This window comes from Anomaloglossus baeobatrachus, chromosome 9 (assembly GCF_048569485.1).
Source record: "Anomaloglossus baeobatrachus isolate aAnoBae1 chromosome 9, aAnoBae1.hap1, whole genome shotgun sequence".
NCBI classification, from domain to species: Eukaryota; Metazoa; Chordata; class Amphibia; order Anura; family Aromobatidae; genus Anomaloglossus; species Anomaloglossus baeobatrachus.
In genome coordinates, this window is record NC_134361.1 from 83,428,464 (window position 1) to 83,449,616 (window position 21,153).

General features: G+C 43.8%; 1 protein-coding gene across 3 annotated transcripts in view; it reads left to right on the forward strand.

The window, feature by feature from the left end:
* Positions 1–20,880, forward strand: part of AMOT (angiomotin) — an 85,540-nt gene extending 64,660 nt beyond the window's left edge. For all 3 annotated transcript variants that reach the window (XM_075323847.1, XM_075323848.1, XM_075323849.1), the window contains 7 exons: positions 927–1,072; positions 8,367–8,516; positions 12,345–12,535; positions 16,901–17,023; positions 17,935–18,167; positions 18,940–19,164; positions 19,357–20,880. In XM_075323847.1, coding sequence (XP_075179962.1) covers positions 927–1,072; positions 8,367–8,516; positions 12,345–12,535; positions 16,901–17,023; positions 17,935–18,167; positions 18,940–19,164; positions 19,357–19,454 — 1,166 coding nt within the window. In that variant the 3' untranslated portion in view covers positions 19,455–20,880. The remainder of the gene's footprint in view (positions 1–926; positions 1,073–8,366; positions 8,517–12,344; positions 12,536–16,900; positions 17,024–17,934; positions 18,168–18,939; positions 19,165–19,356) is intronic.
* The last annotated feature ends 273 nt before the right edge of the window (positions 20,881–21,153 follow it).

Sequence of the window (21,153 nt, forward strand, 5' to 3'; positions counted from 1 at the left end):
CTTTTTGCTTACCAGGGAGGGAACAGACACTTCTGATTGACAGTGTGGACCAGTGGCTTAAACTGTGTATTTTTTGGCGCAGGGGTAGAGAAGCCGATCTGACCAGTCTTAGAACAGCACTTACAAGCTCTTATAAAGAGAGCTTGTAAGTGCTGTGCTCCTTACCTGGGAGGCTGGCCACTGTGGATTACAGAGGCCTGTCTTGTAGCATTATGGTCGTGGGTACAATTCCCACCAAAGACCTCTGCAAGGAGTTTGCATGTTGCCTGGGTTTCTTCGGGGTTCTCTCCAAACACATACATGTAGATTGTGAGCCCCAATGGGGACAGTAATGATAATGTCTGTACAGCGCTGCAGAATGTGATGATGCTATAAAAAAGACAATATAATCGTTGCTTCACAAATGCAATAATTTGTCAAGAAATATAATTTCCATTTTGGTTAGGATCACGTTCTTGCTAGAAGAACAGTCCCTTCTAGTCTTGATCACAGTCAATAAAACTTTTCCTTGCATGATGGCATTTTCTTGATGAAACTACACCCACTTTTTGCCCTGTTAACAACTTTTGCTTCTGTCATTGATTTATGCCCTAGAGAGTTGTACAGAAATACACCCATCGCTGCGGCTACGCCCAGATGTTTGTTGTGCGTGGCTGGGAATAGAGGGATGTGGGTGATGTTGTTTATAATTACGTTTCAACTGAATGAGTCAAAGGATTGGCACCAGCAACGAGGGAGCGACTGCGGGAACAATGCCGGCCATTTAAAGATCGCCGCGCGCTCCGCAGGATAAAATGTGCATTATGTAGTAGAGGTCAGAAATCTGTCACTGGGGATATTGGACTACTTATTTCTAATGGGGGAAAAAGCGGGATCGTGTTCAGATCATGTTCTAGAACTAATTTTTTTTATATTTTATTTTTCAGACAAAGACCTGCAACGAGAAAAAGAGAAGCTAGAAATGGAGTTATCCTCCTTGCGCTCCATGAATGAGGACCAAAGAAGGCATATTGAGATCCGAGACCAAGCCCTAAACAATGCACAAGCCAAGGTGGTGAAGCTGGAGGAAGAAGTAAGTTGTAAAGTTCTGTACTGTACAATCAAAAAGATCCCAAGACTATATTTTTATGGTAACTTGACATTTTTCCCATTTTTATCTATACATCATACGTAAAGTGCGGGCTCAGGAGCTGAGCCTGATACAAACACCGCAGGCGTGAGCTGTGTTATACAGCTTACATTTGTATATAGCAGCAGTGATCAGAGCTTGGTCTGATTTGCTGCTGTTTAAAGGCAACCGGTCACCAGGTTTATCCCTGATGAGCTACGGCCATTACCAGTGAGCCCTTATATACAGCAATCCAGAATGCTGTATATAAGAGCCCAAGCTGCTGTGTATAACGTAAAAAACAACTTTTAATACTCACCTAGGGGGCGGTCCGATCCGATGGGTGTCACTGCTCTCGGTCCACCGCCTCCTCCATCTTGTTGCTGTCCTCTTTCATAGCCCTGTGTGCATGACGCGTCCTGCATCAGTCACAGAGAAGTCTCTGTTGCATTTATGCGCACTTTGATCTGCCTGGCTGAGGACATAGCAAATTACTGTAATGTGCAGGTGCGAGAAAAGGTCAGACCGCCTGCGCATGCTCACCACAGTACTGTGATCTGCTCTCAGTAGGGCAGATCACAGTGTGCATGTGCAGGAGCACAATGGAGGCCTCTGTGTGAATGACGTAGGACTCGTCGTGCAGATGGGGCTGGGCAGGAGGACGTCTATTGTGACGGATGGAAGAGGCGCTGAACCGAGAGCAGCAGCAACCATCGGACCAGACCTCCCCTAGGTGAGTAGTATAAAGCTGTTTTTTACATTCTACAGAGCGGTCTGGGCTCTTATATACAGTATTCTGGAATGCTGTATATAAGCGCTCACTGGTGGTGGCCGCAGCTCTTAAGGTTAAAACTTTGGTTTCAGGTTCCCTTTAACCATTTAAGTGCCTGCTTCTAGCATCCGTTGCTCAGCCGTTAACCCCACACAATACGATGACAGGGACTTTGATGGAAAAATAATTTTATGCAAAATAGCGACACAAATATTTTGGTTTTGTATTTAACGCTATACAAAGAAAACCAAAAGAACAATGACCCCATTTATCAGTATAATATAATTTGAACGAAATAGTGGAATTCAAATCTACAGCTCTTCCACCAAATAACCCTCGTATGGCTATGTTGATGCATAACTAGTCTTTGGAAGAAGGTTTTAAAGAAGCAAAATTGGAAAAAAAAAACCATTTTTCCTGGGCATAAAGGTTTTAAAAGGGTGTTCCATGGATTTTTATTTTTTGTTTTTAAATGCCTCTGGTTTAAAACCTTAAAATAATCTTCACCCTCTTTGACGATTGTAAGTCCCTTTTTGGTGCTCAATCGGTCTCCGCTGGTCTCTGCTCCCTGATCCCATCCGCGACATACTGCAAATGGCCTTATATGTCAATTAGCCAATCAATGTTCTGGGAAGGTCCTTTTCCGCCATTGACTTTCTGATCGGGCATTTCTGGCTATTTCTTGTGTGGTGAGGATGAAACAAAGAAGCCGAGACCGTGCGGTCTAGGAGAGTGCCGGAACGGGGCCTGCAGTGGATTATAATAATAGAGCAACTATTACCGTATATACTGGCGTATAAGACGACTTTTTACCCCCTTAAAATAATGGCTACAGTGGGGGGTCGTCTTATACGCCGGATATACAGCGGTGACTGCAATATGTTAACAAAAACCGCAGATTCGGGGAGGAGGGGACCTGTTCCTGACCTTAGGAGGGGTGGTGCCTCCTCCCCGGACCTACGGAGGCTGTGATTGGCTGACGAACGCCGCTCAACTAATCACAGCCACTGTAATGTTCCAGCCATTTAAAATGACTGAAACATTGAAATCCAGCCCTGGCCAGTGCAGCTGTAGCACTGGCCATTGGCTGGAGCTGGGTGACCTCACTGGATCACCCTCCCCCAGCTCCAATGCTCTGATTGGAGAGATCGGCCTTGTGACCGATTTCTCCAATCACAGTGGACCTGTTGCCGGTGACCGCCCCCATCAGCTTCACTTGTCCCTGCAGCACGCCAGCACACTGAGCACAGTGAGTGACTGTACACAGTGCAATAGCAGGGCGACAAGCTCCGGTCCCATGCTGTTATGAGACCGGAGCATGGGACCCGGAAGTTGCCGCGCTGCCATTGCACTGTACGAAAAGCGTCCCGATCCGCCGCTGCCCTCCGCGATCTGCCACCTGTCTCCCCGATCTCCTGCCCGCACCCTCACCCCCACACCTCCCGATCCGCTGCCGCCGCCGCCCTCCATCTGCTACAGTGCCACCGCTCCCCCCAATCTGCTGCCCGGCCCCTCACCTCCGTGCAGCAGATCGGAGGGAGCAGTGGCACTATGACAGATGGACAGTGAGTATATCCCAAATTCTATATTTTTAGGGCAGAAGTTGGGGGTCGTCTTATACGCCCAGTCGTCTTATACGCCGGCATATACGGTACTCATTTTATTACTTTAATCCCGATCCTATGAAGCTGCTCAGCAGACATCTTTAATTTCCAACCCACTTATTGGTTAAATCTTAGTCTAAGGTGAAACCATTGGTCTAGTTTACCGACCTAGTCCGTGTTAAGTGAAAATTGTTAGTTTTAGAGCAAAAATATTATGTGAATTTTTCTTAAGCAATTGATAATCTACTTCATATGTCAGTTGTGATAATGTTATTTTCTTAAAAGATGAGTGAATAGGTTTCGGAGCCTGTGAATGTGGTTTTGGCCACCTTTTAATAATCTTTATAAAGATGTTGGTTACTGATTAGTGAAAACCCTGCTTCTCCTCACTCCTCACATTCCACCAGAGTTTTACCACTCATGCTTCCTTAAGTGGCTCAACATTCCCAAAACTGTCAGCTCCCGGCTTGTAATGATGCACAGATTGCCAGGCTTGACTTTTTTACTGCTTCATTTACCCATTTCATTCCAAAACTAGACGAAAAATGCCGTCTATGCCGGGAGTCTGGCAATTGTCTGGGAAAGGAATTTTTAGTAAATATAATATATATATATATATATATATATATATATATATATATATATATATATATATATATATATATATGTATATGTATGTATGTATGTATGTATGTACATTTAGTAAATATAATATGTATGTATGTATGTATGTATGTGTATGTATGTGTGTGTGTGTATATTATGAAATATATATATATATCTTTACACAGTTCCTGACTTTTTCTTTCCCTTTACATGTGAATATATTCTTATTTTACCATCTGGAATCCATCAGACACTTTGTAACATTTCTAAAGGAGTGTAACATTGCGGGACCGGTGGGAGGACCCTCTATGGTGCCGCATGAAGCAAATACCTAATCCTTTTTCAACAGAACTAAAATTGAAAAAAAGTGTAAATAATAACAACAAGAATGATAATAAAAAAATTAGGCCAGTAATAGTCTTTGATATACAAAACAGTGTAAGTCAACCTTAAGGGTACATGGCATCAGTGTTAAGTGATGTTTTAGCTGCGTCCAAATCACTGCATTATACAGTACAAGCACAGTGGATGGGATTTCTAGAGATCTTATGCCCACTGTGCATATACAGCCCACAGCGTAAACTAACCTGCAGTGCAGCTTCCCGAGCCGCAGCATGTCAACTATTTGTTGCGGAGTCGCAAGCGTTCTCTGCAGGGAGAACAGAAGAGATAAATTGCAACTGCCCGAACCCCGATCGTGGACACGAGCAGCTGCGGCTTCCTGCGGAGGAGACTCGCAGCCCCGCTGAGCACGACTCACGGCGTCCAGGACGCAGCGGGTCCTGATAATGTGCATGTACCCTAATAATGGCTCTGTTGCAGTGCCTGTCATTTCTACTGGTTATATGGCATCCCTGCTGGCACAGGACATCAATGAGTGGAATTAAGTATCTTCAAGATTGCATAGAGCCACAATACTTATTCCTGCCCAGCAATATATCATTAAGTGTTAGGGCCAAAAGCCATAGTTCAGTGGCATGTTCTTGGCCATCTCCTGTGTTTTCCTCAGTGTGATGACAATTATGACTCTGTGATGGACCGGCATCTCCGGCCAACCTTATACCATAAGAGGTATCCTGAGCAGCAAGTATAAACACAGGGGATTCCTCTCATAGTTGTGTCAAGTGCATACTAAAAGAGACTTTGCTTGGCACGGGCTTGGGATATACTGGATGCTTTACATTCTAGAACTGGACCATAAAAGGCAGGAGATCTCAATGCTGGCACATCGCTTCTTATGTCCTATAGGACTTTGTACATTCAACTTTTTTTTGGCTCAGGATTTATATTTTAAATATCTTGCATGGTAATTCCTAACACTTAGATTATCACAGAACAGAGCAGGATATAGCTGAAATGCTGATTGTTTTCCAACCTTGCAAACATAGGCGGCGTTGTGCGGAGATGTTAATGCCCAATATGGGCTGCTAGGAAATAGTCCTTTGTATAAGTGAAATTCAACTCTGAAAAGTGTCTAGTTGGATTTCTGTTACGTCATGGGCATAAAGTGGTTAAGGAAAAGTCTCATCTCTCTGAAATGTGACCAAACTGGTATAGAGCCGCTCAGCCTCCCATACAAGCAGGTAAGGACAGGCCTCCTAAATGGTATTCTCACTCACCTGTTTTGCCAGTTATAGGATGGGGAATATCTAGTCATCCAAAGAACTTTCCAAAGAATGGGTTTAGACTCAGCTGCCTTTAGAAGACAGATACAGTGCCTTGTGAAAGCATTCAGCCCCCTTGAATTTTTCATCCTTTTCCCAGATTTCAGGCTTCAAACATGAAGATACAAATTTTAATGGTTTAGTGAAGAATTAACAACAAGTGGGACACAATTGTGAAGTTGAACGAAATTTATTGCTTATTTTAACCTTTTTTAAAAAATAAATAACTGAAAATCGGGGCGTGCAATATTATTCAGCCCTTTTAAGTTAACACTTTGTAGCGCCACCTTTTGCTGCGATTACAGCTGCAGTCGCTTGGGGTATGTGTCTATCAGTTTTGTACATCAAGAGACTGAAATTCTTGCCCATTCTTCCTTTACAAACAGCTGGAGCTGAGTGAGGTTGGATGGAGGCGTTTGTGAACAGCAGTTTTCAGCTCTTTCCACAGATTCTCGATTGGATTCAGGTCTGGACTGTGACTTGGCCATTCAAACACCTGGATACGTTTATTTGTGAACCATTCCATTGTAGATTTTTCTTTGTTTGGGATCATTGTCTTGTTGGAAGACAAATCACCCCAGTCTCAGGTCTTTAGCAGACTTCAACAGGTTTTCTTCAAGAATGGTCCTGTATTTTGCTCCATCCATCTTCCCATCAATTTTAACCATCTTTCCTGTCCCTGCTGAAGAAAAGCAGGCCCAAACCATGATGCTGCCACCACTATGTTTGACAGTGGGGATGGTGTGTTCATGGTGATGAGCTGTGTTGCTTTTACGCTAAACATATCGCTTGGCATTGTGCCCAAATAATTCAATTTTGGTTTCATCTGACCAGAGCACCTTCTTCCACATGTTTCTTGTGTCTCCCAGGTGGCTTGTGGCAAACTTTAAACGACTTTTTATGGATATCTTTGAGAATTGGCTTTCTTCTTGCTATTCTACCATAAAGGCCAGATTTGTGCAGTGTACGACTGATTGTTGTCCTATGGACAGACTCTCCCACCTCAGCTGTAGATCTCTGCAGTTCATTCAGAGTGATCATGGGCCTCTTGGCTGCATCTCTGATCAGTCTTCTCCTTGTTTGAGATGAAAGTTTAGATGGACGGCCGGGTTTTTGTAGATTTGCAGTGGTATGATACTCCTTCCATTTTAATATGATCACTTGCACAGTGCTTCTTGGGATATTTAAAGTTTTTGAAATCTTTTTGTAACCAAATCCGGCTTTAAACTTCTTAACAACAGTATCACAGACCTGCCTGTTGTGTTCCTTGGTCTTCATGATGCTATCTGTGCTTTAAACAGAACACTGAGACTATCACAGAGCAGGTGCATTTATACGGAGACCTAATTACACACAGGGGGATTATATTTATAATCATCAGTCATTTAGGACAACATTGGATCATTCAGAGATCCTCAATTAACTTCTGCAGTGAGTTTGCTGCACTGAAAGTAAAGGGGATGAAGAATATTGCACGCCCCACTTTTCAGTTATTTATTTTCTAAAAAAAGTTTAAAATAAGCAATAAATTTCGTTCAACTTTACAATTGTGTCCCACTTGTTGATCCTTCACCATAACATTAACATTTTTATCTTTGTTTGAAGCCTTAAATGTGGGAAAATTTTGAAAAATTCAAGGGAGCCGAATACTTTCGTAAGGCACTGTATACTTGCAAACAACCTACAATATGGCTGGATACAGTTTATTGCCTTTTCCTGGGATCTAAAGAGGCATTCCCTTCTCCAAGATCCTTTCCCAATATTTATAGGATCTTGGAGATGGAAATGCCCCATACACATTAACGTTGACTTAACCTTTCAATGCGCAACCATAGAAATCTACCATAGAAAACAAATGACCTAGCAGGTTTGCGAGGCCCCAGGTATGTGTTCTAGGGTTAACGTGCTGATATCAGTATGATCTAATGTGTCTTGAGGCTTCCTATAACCTCCCAATACCCAACAAATTGCGGTTAACTGAATATTTTTTTGGCCGATTGGCCGGCAGCCATCTCTCCAGACTCCCCCATGCTCGGGAGCAACATCGGCAGGTTCAACAACATTGGTTTATTGTGTAGTAGGCCTTTACTCGCTCCTGACAGATGGGGTAGAAGGAAAGAAGAATCGGGATTGGATAGTTTTAAGTGAAAAGCTCTAGATCCATATGTTTCTGTAAGAGGTGTACAAGAGCTGTCTGGTAGCCGATTTTTTTTTTCCGCTTTCTCCATTGAAAACCCATGAGCACTTGGCAGTTCAGTGTTTGTGCAGTAGGGAGTCGGGCACGAGAGCTTTCTGCCCAACGAATGTTTGCTTGACAGCTAAGGTCACCTTTATCAATAGTGTTATGTTCAGACTTGGAGAAGAGTCGTTCAATGAGTTTCTCTGGATTTTGAGTCACGTTTATTTTTCTTTGTTCTAATCCTTTCCAGATCTAAATCCATTTTGGTTGTTTTGCGGTAGAGAGCAGTGCATTAGCGGTGCTCCAAAAACACACTTCGGTGCAGTTCAGGTAGCCTGAGGTGAAGAAATCCATGGCTGATGGCCATTTATGTAGACACCTGAACATTACAAAGGGGCTTTTGTTAACACCACGCGTCTCGTTTCATTTCTAGTTGAAGAAGAAGCAGGTGTATGTTGACAAAGTAGAGAAGATGCAGCAAGCCTTGGCCCAGCTCCAGGCGGCCTGCGAGAAGCGTGAGCAACTGGAACACCGGCTGCGCACCAGGCTGGAAAGAGAACTGGAATCTCTCCGAATGCAGCAGGTACCGCCAACCGGGGGGGTCATTTATTTTTCTTAAGTTTTGGGAATGGTTCTTTCAACATGAATTCTTGTCCCTATAGAAATGGTTCAATAGGAATGTGGGGGTTTTTTTTTCCTCTTTATCTCTTGCTTTTCCCTGTTTGGCCAGGAACAGTTTTGCACTCCATTTTCCCTTTGATTACTGCTTTATATATTTTCATTATGGTGTTTTCTGTTGTGAACTCGACTTCTCTATAGGGTTAATTTAACTTTCAACCTTTAGACATTGTTATTACATTTTTCTTATAGCACCTGCACTGGGAAAAGATTGTATTTTTTCTTTTTTTTTTGTTTTTATAACTTTAGTGCTGAAATATGTACCCCCAGGCAACTCCTTCTTCAATGCTGTTTCCCAGAGTAAAAAAAAACACAAACCCTCCCCCAAAAACAGTCTTTCCCCGATGTTAGGCCCAATGATTTCTCCTGTCGCTTGCATGACATTGTTATGCCGTTGAGAGCTGCAGACAATCAACAATCTCTAATGGGCTGCATCACTCAGATTTTCCTCGGATGTTTGACGGGAGTGCATTGATTGGCTGCAGCTTTCACATGGCGTAACCTTGTCCAGGAGAGCCACAGTGACCGTGCTGGAACAGCACCGCTGCAGCAGGTGAGCACATCACTGGCATAAAGGTTTTTTTTTTTTTTTTTTTTTTTTTTTATACATATAAGATTTTCCTCAGATGTCTGAAGGGAGTGTGAGACCCGCAGCACATCAGTGGGTGCTGATTGGCTGCAGCTTTTACGTGGTGTAACGGTGTCATGCGAGTAACTTGAGAGCCAACACTGACAGTGCTGGAACAGCACCGGTGCAGCAGATGAGTATGTCACTGACTTTAAGGGTTTTTGTTTGTTTGTTTCTTTTCCATTTTTTTGCTTTAGTGTACACTGGGGAGCAAATAATTTAAGAAAGGGTTGTCCAAGTAGTGGATAAAGCTAGTAATAATGAGATATTTGATTATCTTTTAGAGTCCTGGACTGCCAAATGTAAAAACTAAAAAAAGCTTTCTATATCTGTTACTCCAAACACACCTTATTAAAGTATGAAATCAATCCTACTTATTCCTATGTGTTTGCTGGACTTGCAATAACTCGGTGGTGCAGGATATCTGGATTAGGTTTAGTATAGGCGACGTGCATGAGAGCTTTGTTGTCCGTTTTTGGAAATGTGATGCTGCATGCTACTGTTTAGCTTTTTAATTGCTTGTGTTTTTTTTCAGCTTTTCTGAATGTTGCCCTTTGTGTTATGGTATTATCATAGTCCACATGCACATTAAATATACATTGGCCTTCATATAGCCGACCAGCAGACGCCCCAGAATAGCCAGTATAAATTTAGTTCTTTCTTTGGCCGAAGCAAAGTGCTGCGTGTGCACATTACTCCGAAATTATTTGCACAGTCAGGTCATTGCAAACCCCCAGCCTTCCAAGAGTCCTGCAAAAACTAGCAAGGGTGAACTATGGTCAGCAGCTCCTGCGGAGAGGCAGCACAACAATCGCCTTGTTTGTGTGTTGTGTCCAGAATGAAAACCTAATCCCGCTCCCCTCAATCTGCTTCTTCAAGGACTTGTCAGCTGAGCTCCCAGTGTCTTGTATGCGAGCATGTGGAGAGTCTCCGCTCTATCAATGCTCCCTTGTTCTGCTGTCCCGTACATTATACGATCGTCTGCTCAGTGCTGCTTTATATTGTAGTGAGTGCATCCTGAAACTAATGCCAAGAGTCGCCTTAGTCAAACTGGGTTGACCATTTTACGATGAGAACATTTTATGGCTTATACTAGGGTGGTAGACCCTAACCCCTCCATTTCTCACTGCAGTACCCATCTCATGCCTCCCATTGCTGATACTGTCCGGGTATACCCTGTGGACAGTGATGAGTTACTCCATTGCCTCCCGGTTTCATGCTCTTCTCTGCTGGAGCTTAATGTTCATCTTGTGCACAGATAACTGTATAATCTTATGTATCTGCACTTGGATAAATAAGGATGCAGCTGTGGAGCGAGTTCCCGGGAGCCTTGAGCGTATACTGTCTACACACCGGCACTGTGGGCAGGAAGGGGGCTGAAAGAAGGGCTATAGGGACGAGAAATGAGGAGTATTCAGGTCTGACCTGTCAGTACACATCAATTTAGAGTTTACAGTGAAGGTGGCCAACCCCCTTTAAAGTCTACCGTTTAGTTCCAGAATACAAAGCCTAAAATCAAGAATCTGACAAGAAGTTCCATAAAAATCCTGGTCTGGCTCAGGACTAAAGGTGTTTTCACCCGAAATGTAGTGGTTATAGTCCAGGCTCAGGACTAAGGCTGCTTTCACACATCAGTTTTTTGCAATCAGGCACAATCCGGCGCTTTGCAGAAAAAACGCATCCTCTCTTTTTTTGCCGCCAGATGCGTTTTTTCCTCATAGACTTGCATTAGCGCCGGATTGTGCCGCATGGCCTTGCGTTGCGTCCGTTTTTTGCCGGATGCGGCATTTTTAGCCAATACGGCGGCTGGATGGAATGTTGCTTGCAGCGTTATTTGCCTGCGGCGAATCCAGATCCAGCGCGATGCGGCGCAATTTACAATGTAAGCCTATGGACGCCGGATGCAGCGTCCTGCGGCAAAAAAATGCATCCGGTGGCTGGATGCGGTTTTTTGAACTGCGCATGCTCAGTATCAAACCGGATCCGTCAAAAAACGGACGGGCCGCATGGAAAAACGTATGCTACGGATCCGTTTTTTTCGCCGCATTTTTTCGCATTTTCACCCGAAATGTAGAGGTTATAGTCCAGGCTCTGGACTAAATGTGTGCTCACTCGAAATGTAGCGTTTTTAGTCTTGGCTCAGGAATAAAGGTGAGCAGACTTGAAATATAGCATTTTTTAGTCCTGGCTCACGACTAAGGGTGTTCTCACCCGAAGTGTAGCGGTTAGTCCTGGCTCAGGGCTAAAGGTGTGATCAACCAAAATGTACCAGTTATAGTCCTGACTCAAGACTAAGTGTGTTCTCACACAAAATGGAACGTTTTTAGTCCTGGTTCAGGACTCAAGGTGAGCTCACCTGGAATGTATATTCTGGAATGCTGGTGGCCGCAGCTTATAGTTGTCAAATCTGGTGACAGGTTCCCTTTTAAAAATGTATCATATGTCTTGGATAGATCACATAAACAAGGAAAATGTTTGGCAAACCTACGCATTTCGCTGTTGTCTCAGAGAAACAATGATCCAAGATGGTGGACACCACTTCTCTGTAGTCTGACTCTTCCCTCTCTTTTCTTCAATCAACTGACAGTATTACAGTACTATATAAATTGGGAGATCCATAGATGTACAGTAGTGATGAGCAAGTGCTACCATGCTCGGGTGCTTGGTATACAAAACTAACAGGTCGGACTCTCAGACGGGCTCGACTCGCGTACTGAACATCATGGAAGTCAAAGGGAAAGTCGAGCATTTTTCCAAAAGATTTTTCTGAAAAATGCTCGAATTTTCTATTGACTTCCATTATTCTCGGTACTCTAGTCAAGCCCATCCGAGCGTCCGTCTTGCTTATTTAGGGTACCAAGCACCTGAGCATGGTAGTGCTTGCTCATCACTAATGTACAGAAATTAGATATTCGTACTTGTTATACCTATAAATATCAATACGGATAAGATATTTGACTTGGGTTGAAGCATTGCTTTTGTGGCTTTATGTAATATGGCTCGAGATGCTACACAAGTATGGAAGCTTACATCAGCAGTATGTACTATATCAATATCCTGTCATCCACATGAAGTCAAACTTACATAAGTTCATATTTGTTACAGCGCCAAGGAAGTACTCCATCCACCAGTGTTTCTGAGTATAATGCTTCTGCCCTAATGGAGCTTCTTCGGGAGAAAGAAGAGAGGGTGCTGGCACTGGAAGCGGACATGACCAAGTGGGAGCAGAAGTACCTGGAAGAGAGTGTAATGAGACAGTTTGCACTGGATGCTGCTGCTACTGTGGCTGCTCAGAGGTGAATAGGACTGATATTTTGGGGACATAGTTACTTTTTTTTAATTTTTTTTTTAAAGGGACCTGTTATGCCAGAAAATGCTCTAAATATACAGATATAGAGTTAATCTGTAGGTAAATGGCATTAAAATCCTCCCTGCCTTATTGGAAGTGCAGCTACAGGGAGAATATAAACGTATATCCTCCTTGCAGCTGCTTGCTATCAGTCATGGGGCGGAGAAAGCAGAGATTAGTGACAACTCACTATACTGTGAGAGGCGGTTGTAATCACTCCCCAACACATTGATTGACAGCTCTGTGGCATGTATGTGCGAGTAAGCTGTTAAAAAGAAAAAGAAAAAAGTGCCGGGGATTACCTCCGCTGCTCACAGTTTAGTCAGGGGGCGCTGTATATGTATTTCCTCCCAAAAGAGCCGTGCTTTCAGTAAGGAAGGCAGCTTTTTTAACACTACCTGCAAATTAACTTTATTTCTGCAGGTAAATAGCGTTTCTGATATGACAAGTTCCCTTTAAGTTAATCATTTCACTTCCTTAACTTTTTCTGGCTTTTGACCACTTTTTTTTTGTACCAAATTCCATGAAGAACTTATCCCGGAAGCTGAACAATTTTACTGTAGTTAGTGGATAGGTTAAATTGATTATTTTGTCATTATATTATTGGGTATTAACTAAAAATGAGCAAATCCATCCATGAGGGATACATTTTGAGTTGAATTTTTTGAAATTCGCAGTCACACAAATCAAACTTTTTGAGATTAGAGTCAGAATGGAAAAAAAAAATAAAAAAACACCAAACAAAAAAAGGTTGTCTGGCTCCATTTCACACACTGCGAAAGCATCAGTTTTGCATTGCTGCATCAGCTTTCCCTGCAACCATGACCTCTTACAGATTATCATACCTTGTGTAGTTGGGTCAGTACCTGGGCCATCGCAGATCATTCTCAGTAGAGCATGGTTTAGACAGCAGAGTTGTTTTCCATCTCCAAAGTCACTGGTTGAATCTCTGTTGGCAGTAGAGTGTAAGCTCTTATGGTCAGCAGGGTCTTCTCTCTCTCTCTCTCTCTCTTCTGTAGTGTAAGCTCTTACGATCAGCAGTCTTCTCTCTCTCTTCTGTAGAGTGTAAGCTCTTATGATCAGTGGGGTCATCTCCCTCTCCTCTGCAGTGTAAGCTCTTGTGGTCAGCAGGGTTTTCTCTCTCTTCTGTAGAGTGTAAGCTCTTATGATCAGTGGGGTCATCTCCCTCTCCTCTGCAGTGTAAGCTCTTGTGGTCAGCAGGGTCCTCTTCTGTAGAGTGTAAGCTCTTTTATGATCAGCAGGATCCTCTTTCTTCCCCCCACATATATTTTCTGAGCAATTACATGTTTGCAGTATTGAGATTCAAGCAAATTTATTTGTCGTAAATCAAATTTTTGGGGAAAATTCGGCAAACTTGGCAAATTTAGATTTCAAAGGATTCTCTCCTCTCCAGCCAAGAGAAAACTAAGGTCTGGTGAGAGAATCATAAAGAAAAATAGACTGTAAGGTGCAGAAATGAAGGTCTTTGGCTGGTAATTAAAGGTATTATCAAAGTCTATTTTTTTTTTCCCTTACGGGTCTAAGAACCGACAGGCTGTTTAGGTTTAGCCATAACTACCTGGCTGTTTTGCCAGACGCCGGCTCCGAGTGATCACAAATGGCGATTCTCCTGCTTCATTTGAACTATCGCTGACAGAGCAGCTCTTTTTCCTCTTCCCCTCTGTTGTCAATTGGGCGTTACTGTCGTCGTCATGCCCATTGACCACCAGCTCGCTTTAGTTGGGCAACAGGGATCTGGTTGTCAATCACCATGACATCGGCAGTAATACTCTGTCAACAGAGCAGAAGAGCAGCAGCTGCTCTGTAAATGTACCATCACAGAAAGCTGCAGAATTACCGGTAGCTGTGGTCCTTGACTGCTCTGAGCCGCCATAGATCGGCGCCGGGCATTCAGGCAGGTAGTTATCCACTACTGGGCTGTAAGTTCTTAGGCCCATAAGAAATAAATAAAATACAGCAGGAAACCAGGAAGCGAGCAGAATAAAACACTGGACACGTTGCTCAAAGCTGCAATTTGCTTCTTTGGGCGACATTTTACTCTGCATTTTTCACTACAAAGGAGGTTATTTTCACACAGCGAAGATTATATAATCGGCATCCTGCAAATCCCAGTATGTGCTGATGTAGTGAAAAACGAGGCCTAGGCCCGATAGATGGCCGGTTGGTGTGCATTCTCCGCTTATCTTATCTGCTGGTGAGCTCTTCTGTGTTGGAATTTACTAGTTATTTCAGGGACATGGCTGTTTGAAGAGCTGAAAGTTGTAAAACGGCATATCTGGGTTCCCAGCCAACTAGTGTATGCAAATGCCTTAACTGTGTGTGCACACTCCCCGAACTTTCTGCAAGGCACTTGCCCCAGGTTCATAAACACTAATTCTATATACTGATTCTCACCAAAGTCTTTTAGTTGTCTCCCGACCAACCTTCTGTTAGGGGGAAAAGTATGAAACTTTTTCACATCTTCCAAAACTGCTACGTTGCGTTCACTCCCTGCAGTATTTTAAAGTCATATGTTTGTGATTTTTACATATTCCTGCTGATCACATTGGGTCTTTGTAGCAGAATTGTATAGTTATTACGATTTCTTTATGTTCAATTGTTTAAGCTCACAAAAACATGAAATAGTTGTCATCTTCTGAAGAATAGCACGACTTTCATAAAAAGGTCTTTCATTAGCGTGCTTTCTGGTTCCTTTCAACCCTCCAATTCATACCCTGAAGGATCATTTTTATCCATGTACTATGCATGGTAAGGCTTGACTATACCTACAGTTAGGCTGTGTGCCTACCATCAGGGTTCAATACAAAAACCAGGATAATTGTGGTATACTCCGCGCTTCTGTACAAAGAATCACTCCAAATAATAAAAGCAATTGTGATGGCTTATTCTATGCGTTTCGAAGAGATAGCTCCTCTTCTTCCTCAGGAAAATCCCCTGATTTTCCTGAGGAAGAAGAGGGGCTCTCTCTTTGAAACGCATAGAATAAGCCATCACAATTGCTTTTATTATTTGGAGTGATTCTTGGTACAGCAGCGCGGAGTATAACACAATTATACTGGTTTTTGTATTGCTTCTGCCTTTGGCACGTGGGATCGGCTGCAGCGGTTATATGTCTCTATACTGGTTGTGAGTCTCACAACCTTTCCAGGTGAGCGGTTTTCCTATTAAAAAGTCACCATATTTTACACTGGTAAGACCCTATTGCGCTCCTTATATCCACAGCTTTTTCCTGTCTACGATCAGGGTTCAGCATTTTGGATACAGTGTGTTTTCACTGCATCCAAAACGTTGCTTTCTGGAAATCCCATGCGTGCTGGGATTGTTTTTCCCGCAGCATAAACTGTCATGTTTCACGTAGCATGTCAACTTATTGCTGCGGAGCCGCGAGTGTTCTCCAAGGCGAGAACAGAGAGAGACCCCAGTGGCCGGAACCTTGATTGTGGGCATGGGCAGCTGCAGTCTCCTGCAGACAGTAGTTTCATCCCCACAGGAGAGGACCTGCTGCGTTCAGCAGTTGCAGCCGCACAGGGGAGGACCTGCTGTGTTCAGCAGTCGCAGCCGCACAGGGGAGGACCTGCTGCGTTCAGCAGTTGCAGCCGCACAGGGGAGGACCTGCTGCGTTCAGCAGTCGCAGCCGCACAGGGGAGGACCTGCTGCGTTCAGCAGTCGCAGCCCCTCGGGGGAGGACCTACTGCGTTCAGCAGTCGCAGCCCCTCGGGGGAGGACCTACTGCGTTCAGCAGTCGCAGCCCCTCGGGGGAGGACCTACTGCGTTCAGCAGTCGCAGCCCCTCGGGGGAGGACCTGCTGCGTTCAGCAGTCGCGGCCCCGCAGGAGAGGACCTGCTACGTTCAGGACATAGCGTGTGGGGATCGTGACGTTTTGTTTGGCTATGGGCTGGGTGCTGAGCTTTCCATTGCTAAAACAAGGCAGCCAAAAAAATCAACTGAACACTAGTCTGAGGAAGGACAAGCACAGTTTACCACTAAGGTAAACAGCCTCAAAGTTTTCCTTGACCCTCTCGCCCGTCTCTGCGGAGAGCAATGCTCAACTGATCGCTTTATCCACATTGGTTTTGTCATCTCGGCAGCTGAAATCTCCTTGTTCCAGTCTTCTGATATGTCTGACATGTAAAAAAGTTTTGTGAACATGCAGTCACTTTTTAAGTTAAGTGTCATCAGCGCAAAGAAATGGTTTTGTGTTTACCTTTACTTATTTTACGCTACGTATTTACCAGTGTCTTGTGTCCTGAATGGGAAGTAACGTCTGTGCTCTTTCCATATGTTTTTCCAGGGACACCAGCTCAATCAGCCACTCTCCCAGTACAAGCTTTGATACCACCCTGGAGGCCCGTATCCAGAAGGAAGAGGAGGAGATCCTTTTAGCCAATAGAAGATGTGTAGATATGGAGGGAAGGTGAGCGCTAAGTTGCCCCCTCCCTGAAGGGTCTTGAGTACCGATTTGGCTTCATGATTCTCAAGGAACATTGGGCTCTCAGAGACCAGTAGGCGGCTTATCTCTTAACATTACAATTAGCTGTAAAACAACTATAAACCTGACTATTCAGAGAAAATGGTCATATATTGTAAATGTAAAATAATGCATAACACCTCCTTTTCCCTGTCAGGGGAGATTTAAAGACTAAGTTTACATTCACCCGACCAGGAAGACATTGCCAGTGTCATTCCACTTTTGGAGACGTGCGTGTTCTCCATGGGGAAACGCAGCGTCTGTGCCCATGATCAGGATTCTGGGCACACCGGAGTTTCACTGTGTTCTCCCACTGAGAACATTCTCGTCTCCACAGCACAAGTTGACATGCTGTGGCTCGGGAAGCTGCGCCGCAGGTAAGTTTAAACTGCGGGAAAAAAGAAGCACAGTAGATATGTGATTTCTGTAAATCCCATCCACTGTGCTTCTACTGTATAATGCAGCATTTTGGATGCAGTATAAACATGCTACGTCCAAAACTCTGTGAACACTGATCATGGGAACGTACCCGAAGATGGGTTTTGCCAAGAGACTTAGTAACAGAAGCAGATACAACAGTGGTAAATATCAGTCTGTTTCCACAGAGAATTTATAATTTGCCTTTGTTTAACTGATAGTGGCATGACAAAACAACAAAAGTGCCACCATGCAACATTTCTAAGAAGGTGGCAGCATTTCCCATTACAATAGAGACTTCAGGGTTCTGTTGAGGTTTAAAGTTCCGACAGTTCAAGTAGCCTTGTGTGGTGTCATATCCCAGGGCTGCCGATAGCAGTATCGGGCTATAGTGACTTCTTTAAATGTAAAGACAAAAATGTTTCTTTTCTCTGTGCCAGGATAAAGACTCTTCATGCTCAGATAATTGAGAAGGACGCCATGATTAAGGTGCTTCAACAACGTTCACGTAAAGATCCCAGCAAGACAGATCAACCATCTTCTATGCGCCCATCAAAGTCCCTTATGTCCATCTCCAATGCCAGCTCTGGACTACTCTCCCACTCTTCTACCCTCAGCAGCACACCCATCTTGGAGGAAAAACGAGAGGACAAAAGCTGGAAAGGCAGTTTAGGTACAATCCAATATCCTCCATGAAATTCGTCACCTGCAGCGCTTGTAAGGCCGGGGCCACACAGGGGACTAATGCGATCCTCGCATGACACTCGGCTCACGCTGGTAGCCCAGCCCAGGAGCAGAGTATCATGCGAGTGTCACTGCGACTGAGGTCCGATCATGCGATCGGACCTCAGCTGTGGGGGGCAAGCCGGCGCTGCGGAGGGGAGAGGGGGATTTATCTCCCTCTCTCCTCCGTAGCCGGCTATTCCCATTCTCGTCCTGCACTCGCGGTACACCGGTGTACTGCTAGTGCAGTGCGATTTTTCTCTCGCCCTATAGACTTGAATGGGTGTGAGATAAACTAGGAACGCAGTACAGGCACAGCATGCTGCAATTGTTTTCGTGGTCTGATTAGGGCTGAGAATATAATCGCTCATGTGCGCTGACACATAGGCTAATATTGGTCCGAGTGGAATGAGATGTTTTATCGCATTCCACTCACTCCGATTTTCATGCCGTGTGTCTTAGGCCTTATACTGCCCATAAATTTGATGGGGGTTTTTTTTTTTTGCAGATTTTGATTCTTGTTAAAGTATTTTTTTCTTTATTTGCCCCTAAAAAAAAATAAATATATATTTTAGTGACCTTTTTGAGTTATTTTAGTTCTAGTAATAATTTTCTTTGGTATATGCAAAATATTTATTCATAATAGAAAAAGCCAAGGGTGTATAATATGAATTTTATATTTTTTAATTATTTATTTTATTTTTTTTTGTATTCTTTTGCAGGTGTTTTGCTAGGGACAGAATATCGCATGGAGTCCATCTCATCCACCCCCTCTCCTGTACTTCCATCCACACCACAACTTTCTGGACATTCAAAGACTGGTAGCAGAGATTGCTGCACACAGACAGACCGAAATAATGAGCAAAGCAAAGCCCCTTCAGTGAGCGCATCTCCAGGCCCAGGGAGGCTGGCCACTCCTAGCCCTATGTATAACTCGGAGAAAACAGGTTAGTGCCAATCCATGACTGATGTCTACAGATTATGCGATTGTCTGTCTTCGACCCCCCCTGAATTCCTCAAGTCTCCGGCTGGTTTGAGCACCAGTGTAATGGCCGACCACTTTGGATTATTTGCCATTGATAATGTAAAACATTTTTTAACTTTAATATTGACATTAATCTTCTTTCTCTTCCCTACAGATGCAGTTTTTCAGTCCAGCACCTTGGATCAAAAAAGTCCAATTCCGTCCCTTGGCCAAGATCTTACAGATGGGGAATTGGTGGAATATCTGATATAATGAAAAAGTTCTATTGTTTTTTTTATTTTAACTTGTATGGTATTTATAGGAAGATCTACTTCAAGCATATTTATACACTTTTTTTTTTTTTCCAGTCAAACCGTCTTTTTATATTTGTAAATTACATTATGCCTTTTTGTACAGAACTGAAAAGACCTAAGTGTTGAAAGTAATCTATAATTCTTGGCACGGAAAGCCTATGACCGATTTCTCTTTGTAGCTTAAAGCAAAAGGCCTATCTGCTGGCAGAAGACTTGGCACCTGGTCTTGTTGGATGGCATTGGGGGATACTTAGGCGATCTTTTGTGTTTTGAATGGGGGAAAGAATTGACTGTTCTTATGGCAGCTGTATACTTTTTGTTTGTTGCCGACCCACTTTTAGGAGAATGGAAATGTACTAGTTTTTACATTATGTAGCAAATGGTAAAACAAAAATTGTACTATGATATTTTGCATTTTTAGCAGAGGTTTAGTTTGTTAAAGTATAAAGGAAAGGTTTTTATTCTGAGCATGATGAGATAGTGATGACTCCAGGTGAGCATGATGGCAAGCTTCCCCCCATGTGAGCATGATGGTGAGCACTCCAGGTGTGCATGATTGTGAGCACTTCAAGCGTGCATGATGGCAAACACTCCACGTGAGCATGATGGTGAGCACTCCACACATGCATGATTGTGAGCATGATGGCAAGTACTCCATGTGAGCATGACGGTGAGCACTCCAGGTGAGCATGATTGTGAGCACCGCACACATGCATGATTGTGAGCACTCCAGGTGACCATGATCGCGAGCATGTCACATGAACATGATTGTGAGAACTTAAAGCATGCATGATGGCGAGCACTCAACACACACGTGAGCATGATGTCAAGCGCCCCCCCTCTCACGTGACCATAATGGCGAGCTCACCCCCCCCATGAACATGAAGGTGAGCGCCCCTCACGTGAGTATGATGGTGAGCGCCCCCCCACGTAAGCATGATGGTGAGCGCCCCCCCATGTGAGCCTGATGGCGAGCACCCCCCCCTCACGTGACCAAAATGGCGAGCTCTTCCCCCCCCCTCCCCCTCATGAACATGAAGGTGAGCGCCCCTCACGTGAGCTTGAGGGTGAGCGCCCCCCCATGTGAGCATGATGGTGAGCAGTCCCATGTCAGCATGACCTTTCCTCTTTCTGCATTGTGTACCACATCAAACATTCCAATGTTCTAATTAAATTTTGCAATTCAAGCATAATCCATCATCTGCAGTGTTCTAATCTACAATGCATGAACATATACATTACTAAAGCACAGAGAATGAGTCAAATAGCAGTTGCTGAAGAATGTGTATTTTAAGGATGCATGTAGAAAGTTATTGCACGTTTTCAAAAGCAAATACAAGGGTTCAAGTATGCACAAGAGAAGGAATAAACTTTTGCTTCCAATAGCAATGGCTTCACTTAGTTCTTGCTTGCGTGTATTAGCCGTAGACTGGATCATTGTTGTTTTGCCCTTTGACCCTCTGAAGGTGATTGCACTGTGCATTGCTTTTAGTGTAATGCTATTTGCTGACGTGAATTAAAGAGAATCTGGCATCAGGTTTTTCCCCTACAATCTGCAGCCACCACCAGTGAGGCCCTATATATAGCATTCTAGAATCCTGTAAATAAGAGCCCAGATACCTCGCTGTATAATATAAAAAACACCTTTAGAATCCCCT